Source organism: Tachysurus fulvidraco, chromosome 14 (genome assembly GCF_022655615.1).
Source record: "Tachysurus fulvidraco isolate hzauxx_2018 chromosome 14, HZAU_PFXX_2.0, whole genome shotgun sequence".
NCBI classification, from domain to species: Eukaryota; Metazoa; Chordata; class Actinopteri; order Siluriformes; family Bagridae; genus Tachysurus; species Tachysurus fulvidraco.
In genome coordinates, this window is record NC_062531.1 from 21484565 (window position 1) to 21500457 (window position 15893).

The window sequence follows — 15893 nt, forward strand, 5'->3', positions numbered from 1 at the left end:
TACGTTGTTTCATATATTGTATTTAACAATGATAGAACATCTCAACATCATTACATCTCAATAAATATACATACATGTGCATGTTGGAAACAATCCTGTGTCCTTCTGCCATTGTAGATAGCTAGCTAGCTAGTTACTTATTACTGAACTAGCCTGGCATGAGTGAGATTTCAGTGTCATATTCTCAGTAGCCAAACCTGTTGAAAATATACTGAAATGAACACAAAGGTATAAATACCAACCATTAGTAAAGTTGAGTTTAGCAAATGTCTAGCTAGCTTAGCATGTGGGTTCTTAAACCATTTAATAATTCAATTCAATCCATTGGGAATATTTCATCTTATTTTTCACCAATTGATCTTGTTCATAATCCTCCACAAAGCTCACAGAAGAGTTCGGGGGTACTTTAAATATCAGTGTATTTAAGTGTGCTGTGTAAATATATATAATCATATAGATATAAAGTAGATCTATATGGTGGATAAATGCTAAGATGAATGGTTAGAGTATGACAACAGAAGGATTCAGGTGTGTCAGTGTGTGTTTAGAAGCACAATAGTAAATCTGTGGGTTTTTTATTTCTTTACATTTTTTTTTGTTGCCTTGTGTTGAATTTAACTTGTCTCTGTGTTGTTTGTCAGAACTTAATTATTCCACAAAAAAAGAAATAGTGTTGAGTGCTGATAAATGTGTGATTTTTTTTTACATTTAATTTCTAATCTAAATATACAACCGCAAACAAAATAGTGAAGATGGCAGGCAAAATATAAGATGTACAAAAGAGATATTGAGAAGAGAGATTAATGAAATGAATGAGTAGAGAAGAGAGAGAAAAAGTGCAAAACCCAAGTGTAAACTTCCAAACTTAAAGCTTGCATTCATACAGACTCAACAGTTATAAACAGTTATAGATTGTTATTGCTGATATAGTTTATAAAGTCAGTATTTGGCAGATGTGACCTAAACACTAAACTTTTTCATACGCCAACAAAACTCTTGCTGCGTGTCTGTACTCTACTAGAAAAAGGCAATAATCCACTGATGGTATCTAGGGCTATCTTTAGATACCATATAAAAGGTTTGCACTTATTTAGTTTTAAGGCTTTTAATACATTTTAAAATGCCCTCTATAGGGGCCACCAAAGTAAACTTTTAACTGTTTCATCTAAAGGTTATGTGCAAATTTTTAAACCGCAGGAGGCTGATCTTATAAACAGGCCAGAAAAAAGTGAGTATTGAATTTTGAAAGACATGTGTATGGTGTGGTACTTGTTATGGTGCTATTGAGCGATGTGAGGAACTCTTGTCATTTATCATTCTGGATCTCCTTTTCCCGCTATGTTCCTTCCTCCCTCCTTTCTCTCTATCCCTGTGTATCTTCTTCATGTTTAATAAAGTGTTGTCAGTAGTAACTACCTGTGGCTGTGCTAGTGGTGTTTTTTGATATAATCTCTTTATGTTTATAGCCATGTTGAACATGTCCTATCATAGACCAGAGGTATCCAGGCGGCACCTAGTATTCCCACGATACATTTTTAAATCTTGTGGTTATTTAACTATAATTACAGTTAAAATATAAGTTGAAAACCTTGTTGCGTGACTTTACATTTCCACATTAACCACAGTACTCACCTGTCTACTGATTATGTGATTATATATATATATATATATATATATATATATATATATATATATATATATATATATATATATATATATATATATATATTAACAGCCCAAAAGCATCCATTTAAAACGAGCAAGCATGAATTTTACCTTTAAAATTTGGCTCAGACATTTAAAAAACTCAAGTGGATGAATTGTCCTAAAATGACCACAAGAGGGAGACAAAACACATTTGTGTTATTGGTGTATACTAGCTGATGCCAGATTCCAGCTGTTTGTAGAATTTACATACCTTTCATTCTCCTTTTTTCAAAGAAATATTGCGCCTGTTTTGAACCTACTTCCGGTGTAGCTCGATTTGTGTACACCGTGTTGCCAAAACAACAGAAAAGGAGGAGAAGGAAAGATCCACAAACAGACCCACGTTATAATTAACAGGTTAGACAGTAGACCAACATTCCGAGTGGATACAGAGGACTTGGCATCACTATTCCAAGAAGAAGAAAAGCAACAACACAACCTTTTTTCTTTTTTTTTTCTTTTCTTTTTTTTTTTTTTACAGCTGTCGACCCTCCTTATGGGCAAACTCAAAGTCTTCTGAGTAGAGAGAGAGAGAGAGAGAGAGAGAGAGAGAGAGAGAGAGAGAGAGAGAGAGAGAGAGAGAGAGAGATAGGGAGAGGGGGGAACAGACAGACAGACAGAGAGAGAGGGAGAGAGAGGGACAGACAGACAGAGGGAGACAGTGGGAGAGAAAGAGAGAGAGAGAGAGAGAGAGAGAGAGAGAGAGAGAGAGAGAGAGAAAGGGACAGAGAGACAGACAGAGGGAGAGAGAGAGAAACAGAGAGACAGACAGACAGACAGAGGGGGAGAGGGAGAGAGAGGGGGGACAGACAGAGAGAGAGAGAGAGAGAAAGGGACAGAGAGACAGAGGGAGAGAGAGAGAAACAGAGAGACAGACAGACAGACAGAGGGGGAGAGAGAGAGAGAGAGAGAGAAACAGAGAGAGAGACAGACAGACAGAGAGAGACAGACAGACAGAGGGAGAGAGACAGACATAGGGAGAGAGAGAGAAACAGAGAGAGAGCGAGACTGACAGACAGAGAGAGACAGAGGGAGAGACAGACAGAGGGAGAGAGAGAGAGAGAGACAGACAGACAGACAGACAGACAGACAGAGAGAGACAGACAGAGGGAGACAGAGAGAGGGAGGTGAAAGCCAACGCCCCATTTTTTTTCTCTCTGCCACAGAAGGAAAGTTTGTGTTGGCTGTGAAATATTTATTGCACTTTCCCGCCTACTTCTGATTACTCCACACGACTTCAGTTTCTTGTACGACTGTACATCTGCTCATAAACCCCCTCGACACATTTCTCAGCTCTTCACCAAGCAGGATATTTCAGCCTACACAACATTTAACTAGCCTCCTGTTGCTAAGGGCTGTTGCTGTCTGACTGGAAGCTGCTTATTAAAATGGCAGATACTGCAGAAAGTCCAAGCTTTGTGGACAAACTAAAGGCCTATGTACGAACTCGGAAAGGGACCATACTGTCTGTGGAAATAGTAAGTGACCTCTCTAAGTCTTTCTTCGCTATTATTTATTTATTTTACTTATTTGTTATTGTTGGTTTTTTTTAACAAAGTAACGCCGATGATTTCTGTCAGTCTCCTTATGTCAGCTCTGTAAAGTCTGTCAGACTTCTTCAGGAATATGTCGTTTATTCCTTATTTAAACTCCTTTGTGGGCCACTTGATATATTTACTTCAGAATAAATGCTAAAAAGACACGTTTTTTTTAACTGTAGTTAATATGTCTACTGTAAATGTAGATATTAGCATAAAGCTAACGCGTTAAACGCAAGACAGTTCATAGCTAAGGCGGTTTTAGTAGTTTAACTGAAACACTTATTCTCTCATATCACAGTTAGAGAGAGCTGAAAGACGCTTTAACACGTGTGTGTGTGTGAAACGTCTTGAGGATTCACCTGTTTGCTACGTGACAGGATACAAAGCTTTGACTCCGTTAAAGTTAGCGACATACCGTCCAATGCTGACGACGACCAAAACAAAGTTTGTTTTTCTGACAGAAACTAAGTGGGCGTGTCAGAGTCTGATTGACGGTATCGTTTCCTAGGCAACGGGAACATCTTGTGAAGCGCTCGTGCAAGAAAAGTGTGTAGGAGTGACAACGTGACACCTCCACGACACTTTTCACATTTCACAACTGCTGTGTTAGTGTGTTTTCTACATGCTTAAAGAGGCAGAGCTTTCTGAGCTCTTCACTGCAGTGTTTTTGGCAGTGAAGCTTGGAAAAAATCTGATGAAACTCCAATGCATTTTTTTTTTTTACTTAAGTTCCACTGCAATTTTTAGCCTTTTGAAAGGATTTAGCAGTAAAGCTTGGAAAGATCTCATGAACCTCGTCTTATTTTCCATCCCAACTGTAACGGCGGACAGATTCGTTCAGAAATGTCTTAACTGAATATCGTAAAGTGCTTTATTTTGCAGTCAGTGACTCCTAAATGGAAAGGAACTGGTTATGAAAATGAGTAACATCGGCTTGAAAGCGATCTGATTGGGTGAAAACGTACACTAACGAGAGCCTGAGGTTGGTTAAGATGCTCATGAACTATTACGAGTGATGCTGAAGGGGTTCGGTATGTAGTAAAGCGTCCATCACGATGTCTCACACTGTTACAGTGATTAGTTCACTCTATCAGTAGATATTATTCCAGAACCTGTGTAATGAATTAATAGCATTTTATGATTACACATGCTAACTGTTCTGTACGTGCCCAGTACTTAATATTAACTTCATTAACGATAACATTGAGTGACAAGAAAGTTACCATGCTCCAAGATTTCTTTGCATACAAATAAGACTAGCGTTAGGCTTAAAGGGTTACTGTGACTTTTCTAAGGAGTAGTTTATCTTTAAGCCTAACGCTAGTCTTATTTGTATGCAAAGAAATCTTGGAGCTTGGTAACTTTCTTGTCACTCAGAGTTATATACAGTGACATAAGCAGAATTCAGCTCCACCCTTTCCAACAGCTTTCTCCCATAACGGTGTACAGACGTAATGTAATGTACAGTGGCTGTATAAAAAAAAATAAAAATGCTAGTTTCAACAGGAAGGAACTGTTTTGAATAAGAAGCAGGAACATGCAGATCCTGCAAAAAAAAGAGGGGGGTTTCTGTGTTTTAAATAATACAAACCATGCAATATGTAACAAAGTACCATCTCGATGAGGTTTTCTCACTCTCACTTCAAATGACCTGGATGACTGAAATCCTGCACAGAGAAGTATGTACAAAATAAAAAAAAAGTTATTTTATTTCTCAGTGTTGCCAGCCACCAGTCAGCTCTGCTCTATAATGTGATACATGATGGTAACCAATTACATCATGCTGGTCACAGGGCAACATATCACATATGAGGAAAAGGAAAGATATGGGTTTTCTTCAAATGGGTAATTACAGCTGCCCCTGATTGGCCAGAGTCACTGTGATTGACACGGGAGAAAGAGTAGGCACTTTGGATGACTGTCTCTTTGGATGAAATTTGTGTTGAATTCAACCCCCCCCCCCCAAGTCCCTGCTAAACCACACGTGAATCTAGGTTTAGTGCTAAGCAATATATCGCTAAATTCTTCATACATATCTCCTTGAATGATGAAGATTGTCCAACACTTGTGTTATGGGAGTCTTGCGAGAAGGACCATGGACTCCCAGTCTTTCTTTACTGAGAAGTAGCTAAGCACAACAAAAAAGTTTATCATCATTTATCACCAACTAAGTTTCTTGCAGCAACTTTTCCATAGTTTCATTCTTACATGCAACTTGTTTGTGATCCAACTTTACAGCGTGCTGTGCTCTTGTCTATTAGACCGCTTCCTGTGTTCCCCTGTTACTGATATCATCTAAAGCTATCATCCATCCAAAGATATCATCCGTCAGAGCTATGCTTTCATATCCGCTCCCGTCCCACGGCAGTACAGCAGAATGCAGAACATGGTGGCACATTGTACATATCCATAAATATTGACTTTTCACTAAAATGGTACAAGCGTCCAGCGACAGCAGTCTATTATCCTTGACTAGTTCTTTATGATGGAAATTCATCCTGGGTTGTGTTTCAAGAGTGTAGCGTGAGAGTGTTACACACCAATGTGTTAGGAATCCTCGGAATGCGGAATAGACAAAAATTGAGGAAAGCAGGGAAGATTAACAGATTAGGGCACTATGAATCGCATGTAAGTCACAAGTCACAGTAAAGGGTCAACATGTAAGGAGGGAACAAGCACCTTGAGTGAAGACAGGATTCATGTACAGTAATAGAGATCTTACACCCTTTGATACAAATTTTACACCAGACTCTCATGTCTGATTTTCTCATGGTCTGGTCCTATGTGGGTCAGGGTCAGGGTTTCGAATTGTATGTAAAGACTGCTAACTTTCAGAGGAAAGGTTAACCATGTTTTATATATATAGTGATAGGTTCTCCTGAACTTTGTTTTCAGTCCTGTAACTGAAACATACCTGTATCTGGCTCTGAAATGTGTCGTGTCCGCAACATGCATTAATAGTTACATAGTTACAACATGCATTAAAAGTTACAGTAAAGAAAAATGCTATAAATATTCTGCCATGATTGGGTTATATTATGAAACTCATTCCGAATGAATCCTGTGCCTTGTTGAAGCAGGTGCGTATCTGTGCACGTGAGTTTAAGCCTGCTCGGTGTGCATGTCGTTGTAGTAGAGTGTTTGTTGATCTCGCAGCAGTGGGCGTCCTAAAACGGACAGTACTGCCAGCACGAATAGAAGCTCATTGTACATTTGCTGGAGTTCAGTCAGCTGCTAACGCTCACAGAGGAAGCTTGTACCAGTCTCCTCTGCTCATAAAGCGTCAATACATATGAGTATGAAGGAGGCCTGGCAGCTTACCACTCCTCTAACCCCTGCCCTCTTACACCCGTGCAAGGTCTAAAAGCCTAGATAGATTTTGTAACTAACCTGAAGTTCCCAAAACTTGATTTGAGTTGCAAATTTTGCTGTAAGGTTGTTTGTTTATATCTGTTAATGTGTCTGGGTTTTCTGTTATTGTTCTTACTATTTTTAATCAGGTCCAAGATCTAAAAGACATTTATGCTCTATTTATGGAAAGATCTCATGGAAATCAGCATGTTACGTCTTACTAATGTCTTGTGTTTTAACACAAAAGATTTGTTGCGGTTTTTAATTTTATCTATAAAAAGTGATGTTCACAACATGAATAAAAACAAGAGCCTTGAGCGAGTGATCATGCGTAAGTATGACAGAGTAATCTGTTTAGTAAAGAAATGTCAAGAAGTCATGCATTCAGTAGCATGAGTTAATCTTAAGCGGTTTCCAGCCCGGCGCTTGTACAGTATTTCATTAAAGACGTAACGGTTTGCCGACGGCGTTAAACATTTGTCAGGCTAAGCGGATTGAGCACAGAGAGCGGCATTAAAGGCAAAGTGCTGGCGGGAATTTATGAGTGCACCCCATGCTGGCGTGGGTTCAGAAACGTGGGTCGTAAAGAATGCTTTCTTTCTATGTCACCAGGCTTCTCTGGTGGAAAACATTCTCTTTTAGGCTTGTGTGTCGAGCCCAACCCTGCTGATGAAGAGTTCAGACCACACCTTCGCTTAACCATGGTGTATTGATTATAAGAGCAGGGAGTATTAGAGATAAAACTCTACACACAGAGACTTTGGACAAGGGCAGCGGTTGTAAGAGGTGCAATTACGATTAGTGCAAATAAATATAGGAATGCTCCGGCATCCGTTTGACAGTTACACCAAGAGTACACGTGTGCATACTATTCAAATTATAAATACTCTTTATTAGGAAAAATCTGCATTTTTTTTTTTTAGCAATTATCACGCACGAGTTTCTAGAAGTTTTACAAAATTGGGCAAAAAACATCCAGCGAGCAGAAGTTCTGCAGGTGGACCTTCCATAGTGATGAGAAAGGTCAGAGAAGGAGGGTTCATGAAGACTAGGGGATGATGATTGAAACTACACTATTAATTATAGGCATAGGATATGAACATGCCTTTGCTTCCATCACATTATTTTGAGCAGCAAATGAAATTTGCTCTAACACTTTTACAGGAAACATGAGTCAGAATGTGAGTATATTATGTATCATTCTGTATGTGTCACAGATTTTGCCTTTCATTTGAGAGATAAGATGATAATCTCGCAATCTCAATGTCATATTCCCCCGCAATAGTCTGACAATTTCACAGTAACCCAAAATAAACACAAGTTTTAATTTACTGTGGTTTCCCTGGCAGCAGTTTTGTATACGACTGGTAAACCCCGGCACAAGCAAATTATCAACCTTCAATGTGGTTACAAGAGTGAGGAGTCACATCGAGATTTTCTACAACTTCACACCGATGCTGTAAACTTCAAATGTTTGGTCAATTGTAACCAAAATGAAAACTCGCTTTTTGTTCATTTGAAGTATCTGAGCGATGTAACATTTCACCCTGCTGTCTGTGTAGGACTTTGCCTGTTATGGCCATCTGAAGCTGACAGGTGGCATCTCCTTCCATGTGTGTTCGGTTGACATATGATGCACAGATGCGCCGGCAGATGCACATGTCTCAGAGGAAGCATGTGCTAGCTATCACTCTCTGCTGCATTTCTTTGTCGCTGGGTGGCCATCAGGGGTTCCCCTTTTGTACTTTAAGTCCAGTATGTAAAGTTTTTGCCTGGGAAGGTGCATGTGATGTACCTTTTACTTTAAAAAACAGATTTGAAAATAAAACATTAAAGGTACACATGTGGTACTTAATGAACACATCCTTAAGAATCTACATCAAGTTTTTTTTATAGGTGTTTTGTATTTTCTCTATATGACCAAAACTCGGTGGTCACAGTTTGCCAAGGTTGAAGTGGAAGAACTCAACTGGCCTGCACTGACCTCTGACCTCAATCCCATTGAGCAGTTTTGAGATGAACAGGAACACAGACTGCACACCAGACCTCCTAGTCTGTGACCTCAGGGGTTTCCTTTGGGTACTCTGGTTTCCTCCCCCTGTTCAAAAACATGTATTATTGACTGACATCTCTAAATTGTCCAGAGTGTGTGAGAGATTGTGGCCTGTATTGAGCTCGCAAGCTGTCCTGTGTTTCCCTTGCCTTGTACCGCATGTACCATGAGATCTTCCCTGTGGAAAAGTGGTACAGAAAATGGACGGATGGATGGATGGAAGTATTTCTGTATTCTTTGATAAGGGGTCCCAATAATGTTGATGATGCTGAGAATCAATGAAATAGCAGTTGCAGCTGAATGCAGTACAGGACACAATGACTAGCACGTAGAGCCAATTACCGTTTACAATCACTGTGAATAATTTACCAGGTTAAATGAATAAATGATCAGTGGCACTATTGTTCAGCAGGTAGAATACAATGGAAACAGGAAAGCCATCATTACAGGATGAATGAAGATTGTTAGTGTTAGCTGAGATCTGCGGTCAGACATTACAAAAGCACAAAGTGTGTGGATCTGTTGTACAAACATGGCAGATCCCTGACCTTGAGTTGTACTAAAGAGTGAAAGATCTCTTCATGACCACTGTTAATTAGTGTAAATAAATCGACTTGTGTCACAGCTGTATTGCGAACAATGACTTTGTGCTGGACAAGTGCTGGAGATTTTATTCCACCGAGCCAGAATGACAATAAATAAAACAAATAAGCTGAAATCTTAAAGCAGTATAGTTTTGTGTGTTCATCAAAATCTAGCTATGTTATTGAACTGTCCAGAACTACATAGTAGCCTACTAGACAGGAAAATGATCATTTTCACTATTTCAGGTTTAAGAAGAGTGTAATAATATAATCAGCTGTGAAATCGGGACCTGCTTGCTGGCAGTGGCATCAGGTGCTATTTACAATTATGCATAAAACAGAATAAAAGAAAACATTTTTAATAAGTTGCTTTTACAGACCGGTTGTTTAATGTCCACATAGCCGACATTTCTCGCTGTAGATCTCTTCTATTGGGCAAGCCTAGAGGAAATTTCCAGGTTAGACCAAAGCGTCACTAGCCGACATGTGTAAGGATGTTTTAAGATGTTTTTACATGTATCCTCTGGACTAACTCTGTCAGTTGTTGAAAATCATGAGCAGCTGCTGCTGTGACCAATTTTGACGCATATGTCCAAGCACAGGTACTGCATCTGCCTGCATGTGTGCAAACTCTGACGCAGTCTACGTCGACCTAATACAAACCGTAAACAATGCAAGTGATGAAAATGTGATGTTTATTAAATACCATGATGTTGATATCTCCTATTTAGACTCTGGGTCAGCCTGAGGTCAGTTTATTCAGAATCAAATTTCCTCCCAGGTCAAAATAATGCAGCAACATGCCTCGGTTTCGACCCGCCCAAAAGGACCCACATCATAATCCTTTTCATCTCCCTCCACTGGCTTCCTCTTTCCACCCATATTAAATTCAAGTCCTTGATGTTCACGTACAAGATCTCATCTGGAACATCACCCCCTACCTCAGCATTCTACCTGAGGTTTATGTTTCCATCTATAACCTGCATCAACGTCTGGTAAAAAGCCTACACTATGAGGCGTGAGGTTTTTCTAGAACCTTCCACCTGACTGTCCTTCACTAGTGGAATAAAGTTCAATTCGGACAGCAGAATCCGTCCCTGTCTTTACAGCTAATGTCTAAAGACCAACCTCTTCTTCTTAGTAACAGCAGGGTAAGAGTGGATTTGTTTATCAATAAAAGTTGTGTTTCTCAAGTATTAAATACACACACACCGAGTAGCCACTTTAATAGAAACACTTGTACACCTGCCAATTTATGTAGTTTTCAACCAGCAGTGGTACAGTGTATAAAATCCTGCAAGTCAAGAACTTTATGTTGTGATCGATTGTTGTAGTTCATAGGTTTTGTTCACTCTGTGATGCTTTTCTGCTCTCTGTGGTTTTAAGGCATGGTTATTTAAGTTACCACAGTCTTCCTCAAGCCATTCTGCTCTCTCTCTCTCTCTCTCTCTTTATCTCACATTCGAAACTTTTAGGAGAAAGTGTGATATGTCACACATGCAGGACACGGAAGAAGGCAAATTTCCCCTGCTCTTTGTTTTATAAACAAGTTTTAGTTTACTGTAGCAACGCTGAGTCACAGGCTCGCTCGCTTATTGGAATCGAAAACCTAAACGCTGTAGATCCATTTGCATTTAGCACTCGATGAGTAGTTAAAGTAAACAGAAGTTAAACATTGGCCTTGCTGTGCCATTTTGTTTGGATTAATTACTCCGGTTAGACAACTTATTATTGCTTTGGCTCTCTTGTGTCTCTACAGTCTGTACACTTGCAATACATTACTGCAGTATACGTAGATCACATGTGTCTTTAAGTTCACAATAGTATTGTGTATTAATAATCCTACTTTTGTCACTTTTGTTGTCACGTTCATACATATGAAAGTGTATAATTATACAAATACTGTGTATATTACTGGCTGGTGCATAAACATGACAAAAGGGTACAGAGTCCTCACAGCATTTTAACCACAGCACCATAAATAGACGACCGAACGAAAATAACGCCTGTAGAATTAGAGAACGGATGAATGAAGTAATCTGAGCGTCAGAGGTGAATGGAGTAAACTTAATGGAGCGCACAGTAACTCTTCTGTAGTTGGCAGGGTTATAGGCTCTTCGTGTGAAACCTTGTAAGGCTCCTCCATACACAACCCCCAACTTTAGCATGAGGTGTGGAATGCATTTCTAACCATGGCTTGGTAATTAAAAAAAGAAAAGAAAAAAATGTTTTAAGTAGCCCCACATGCTCTCAGGGAAACAAAGAATTTTCAGCGCGGGTGTTAACAGATACCTAAGAACAAACAGGTGGTCTTGTTGGTGTGGGAGTAATGTAGGCTGTTATTAGTACCATGAATTTGGCATCTGAGTGACCGCTATTTATTCAGAATATAATAAGAAAGGCCATCTCCTTCAGGGCGTTCAGAGAGACGGTGTGTGCTCATGTGGTCATGTATCAGAGTAATGTATGTGCAAATGGATAACACAGAACATACTACACATTATAAGCAAAGAATCCTTGTTGAATACATTATTTATTATCGTATACTGCGAATTCTCTTAAGAATTTCAAATCTAAAATAGTATCGATTTGTTTAACTCGATGCAGAATTTAACGCTTACGATCCTGTCTTCATATAATAGTTATTGTTCGAAGATGTTTACTTTTTTTTTTTTTTTTTTTACTCCAAGATTAGCTTCATAGTTTTTTGGATGAAAAAGCAGAAATCAAATTTGAGATATATACGATATATCGGATACAGATTTTTAGCTCTGCTCGGTTGTTTACATTGTTTTGAAAAAGAAATGGCATTGCTCAGAGGTTTTTGGTATGAAAAGCAGATAACAAGACCAACACGACTGAAAATGAAACGAACGCCTTGAGAGAAAAGATGAAGGAATGATTCTGATGTGATACAATATTAATAAGAAAAAAAGCCTGAAACTTTAAAAATCCGCCACACACCCGAAGATCGGGAGATACGAATGGGCCGTGATGGGAGTCTCCCTGTCAGAGAGATACCATGTAATCATGAGTACCTGTGAGCACACGTATGTGGAACAGGGCAGACAGCGCTTTCCTCTGAATGTGACACACATGAATCTCACTGCCTTGTGACGAGGTGTTTAACCACCAGAACAATATATTGCAGTGTATCTAAACCCGTTCATCATCTCCTTCTCTGTCTGTGTCTTTTTGTAGCTCCTGAGCTTGATCTGCATCATCTGCTACGCAGCGTCGCTGTATGGCGGATACTCAGCAGTGGCTATTTGTGAGATGGTCTTTGCCATCGTCTTCTTTGTCGTCTTCATGATGGAGCTGGATAAACAGTTCGGGGTCATCAACTGGCTCTGGAGTGTAAGTCTACAAACAGGCAGCAGCAGGAAGATATTTACCATCATATGAAGTGACTGATCACATATATATCTACAAGAAAGAGCATTTTTAACACTCGGTGTTTTTTATTTTAGTCTATTTTTCAATTAATCTAAGTAAGCATCTTGTCCCTGCCAACATCCGTCTTAAATAGTAGCTTTTGTTTCTAATGGAGAGCAATTATTTGCAGGTCTAATCTAAACTCCACAGTACAGTTTTATGTGCTTACCTTTCACATAATTCACTGCTTAGGACTAAAAGCAGAATGGAAAGATTTGAATGATGTAATTTCCTTTAGATTAAAAGCTTTTTTTTTTCTTTTTTTTTTTTTCAAGTCTTTCTGCTGTATTGTGAAATATTTCAGTAGTCACTTCCTGAAACAATGCCCGAAAGATCATGACGTGAACATGAGTCGTATGACTATTGCAATAGTACTAACTGCTCAGTTTGAATGAATCCTATTTAACATATCACTTAAGACTCTTGGATGATTTTATACTGGTCATTTTAAATGACATAACCAGGAAAGGAGAAGCCGAGCTTGCTGAACGTGCACAACCACACAGACGGAACTAAACACCCCTTTGTTTTCTCGCCTGCTTTAGGATTTTATCCGTGCTGTGATTGGTGCTCTGCTGTACATCATCACCTCTCTGATCTGTGTGATCAATGGAGTAGGAGATGGAGCACGTGTCGCAGGAGGGGTCAGAACTTTCTCTCCCAATTTACTTTGGCCTTTGATACAAATTAAAATGATTTTGTCATACAATATATGTTTACATGTTCAAGACCTAGTGTTCTTTTAACAGTTTCTACTGTATGACTTGGCATATGAAATATTTTACATCGAGCATCACCCCAATGTGTCGGTTATTTTATGCCTCTGTGAAAGAATAGTGGATAATAAGTGCTCTTCTCTGTTCCAGGTGTTTGGACTTATCGCTGGCATTGTGTTTTGTTATGATGCATACACCCTTTTTATAGAGCTCAAGAGCTCCCAAGGACGGTCGGCAGTTTCCACAGGTCTCAGTTGCTTACTTTAACATACACGCAGACTTTATCTTTTGTGTACTACATGTTTTTTTTTTTAATATCTCCTACATTACATCCTCATTTCTCTTGTGTTTATTTCACAGATGCTTGAACATTATTATAACAGCAAGAGCAGCTGCTTGGGAAGACATGGGAAGAAACAAAGGACAAACAAAGAATTTTAAAGGTTTTCATAGTATGATGAGGTCAACATTGTGTTTTGTGAAGGCTACAAAATGCTGAAAACATGACGAACAGACTGAAATATCTGCACTAGCTAATGGGAGGCACTGTATACAATATCAGCTTGTAATGGTCACTGCTTATGCCAAAACATTGCAAATAATTGGAGATGCCATTGCCTGACCTTTTTTAAAGCAGATATTTTAGCTGTTGAATCATTATTATTAAGGTTATGTAAGAGCAGCTCCTTTTAACATCACCCGGTGCTCTCTGACATGACTCGGGAATTCAAAAAGGAGTGAATGAGATCGATCAGCATTTAAAAAAATAACAAAAAAAAATCAGTCCATGTTGACCATGTGATCAACAAAACAACACACCAAGAAAGGGACCTAAAAAAAAAAAGACACTTTGGTTCGGTTTAGTTTTGGAGCTGTTCTGAGTATGTTTTAAAATACAATGTCTGTTTCAATTGGCAAGGTGTAAAGTTTCAGTCACAACTGATTATTTATGACAACTAATATTTGATAACTATGGGTTATAATTGTGGGTTTGTTTAAAATAATTAATCTAAAGTAATGATTACAATTGTAGGGATAAGATGTTTCTCTCTAGTTATTTAAAGAATACTAGCAGTCAGATGAACAGAAATAATAACATAATGTTTCTAACAGGGTTTTGCCGTAGTTCTGCTTTTTATTAGTTTTTAGTATTTTGTCAGCATTTAGTATTTTGTTCATTCGTATTTTCCTCCTTTAACTATAGCAGGGAAAAATCAAGGCTGCTAGCACACCCTAAAGTTTGAATAACTGGCCCAAGCCCCAAAAGTGAATTATAGAAGGATTTTGTATTAAAATGTTTACTGTACACTTGTAACAGGAATAAAGCTTGAATGCAGGAAACCACTCCTATTAGTAAATAATGATTCTAACAGCTAAAAACCATTGTTTTCTTTATGGCTCTATAAAGAGAATTAATACATTTCCTTAATCTGTGGTCTGGCCTAAATTGTTTCCCTGCGTTATCTGGCTACAATTTCTTTTTTTTTACAGCACTATATAAAGAAACCCCATTGCTTTGTAATGATATATCTTGTCCGTAAATATCTGCCATTATTTCTTTCCCCATGGTGTTTCCTACCCATGAAGTTTTGTACGCTTTATAGCTTTAAACACATACACAGTCGTAGTTGTATCCTTTCTTAGTAAAACTAGGAAACATAGTCTACTGAACATGTCATGGTTAGTTTCCTGTACTGTAACATTTTTTTTTCTTACAGCAAACTCAGGATACACCTTTCTTCCAATGTTCAACACTTTTTATGTTTGTTCTTGATGAGAATGAGAAGGGATATTCTGCAGTATTTAATTTCATTGTCACATATCTAATATTACTGTTGGTTTTTTTTTCATGAAGCAATGCAGAATAAAAAAAGTCTTCTAACCAAGTGGAGATATCTGTTGAATGAAAACTCGCCATTGCGGGAAATGTTTGGATGCAGCACAACCTAGTGGCTACAACGAGAATACACACTTATCCTGACTGACATACAGAAGTGTTTTAAATCTCAATAAATTCAAGTTCATACTGGTTCATTAATTCATGGACTAAGCTTGCTGGCAGTCTAAAAAGACATGGCTAAGTGTGTGTAGAGGTGTAGATGTAGAATAGAAGAGGACTGAATTTTGTGAGACGCCAATGGAACAAGTCTGCATGGAGCAGATGTGACTGACATCACTGTCCATCCAGGTAGGAAGCAACACATTGACTATGATGCTGTGGCATTTTAGAAATAAAATAAATCTTCAAGCATGAAGCGAAACTTTATAGAGAAAACATAATGCATACATATGTGTGTCAGTCAAGCTTGCTATATTTCTTCTTCCCATTAGTTTAAAATCCACTTACCAGCAACTTTATTAGGAACACCTGCATCCGGTATCACCTGTATCCTTGTTCATTCTCTGCAGCTGGAAAAAAATACTGCTGATCTTTTTTAGAGTCTTTAGTGTCAGTAAACCTGTGCATACTGTAGCCTCAGTTTTCTCTTCTTGGATGACACTGAGA

At 38.6% G+C, this 15893-nt stretch overlaps 1 protein-coding gene across 1 annotated transcript; it reads left to right on the forward strand.

The window, feature by feature from the left end:
* The first annotated feature begins 2790 nt into the window (after window positions 1–2790).
* Window positions 2791–15273, forward strand: plp2b (proteolipid protein 2b). The gene is made up of 5 exons (XM_027167353.2): window positions 2791–3185; window positions 12438–12593; window positions 13217–13315; window positions 13538–13634; window positions 13748–15273. The coding sequence occupies exons 1-5, from the start codon at window positions 3096–3098 to the stop codon at window positions 13753–13755; spliced, it is 450 nt and encodes a 149-aa protein (XP_027023154.2). The 5' UTR covers window positions 2791–3095; the 3' UTR covers window positions 13756–15273.
* The last annotated feature ends 620 nt before the right edge of the window (window positions 15274–15893 follow it).

Coding starts and splice junctions, on each gene's coding strand:
- plp2b (XM_027167353.2), top strand. CDS start 3,096: ATGGCAGATACTGCAGAAAGTCCAAGCTTTGTGGACAAACTAAAGGCC. Junction 3,186..12,437: donor CCATACTGTCTGTGGAAATA/GTAAGTGACCTC, acceptor GTCTTTTTGTAG/CTCCTGAGCTTGATCTGCAT. Junction 12,594..13,216: donor TCATCAACTGGCTCTGGAGT/GTAAGTCTACAA, acceptor CGCCTGCTTTAG/GATTTTATCCGTGCTGTGAT.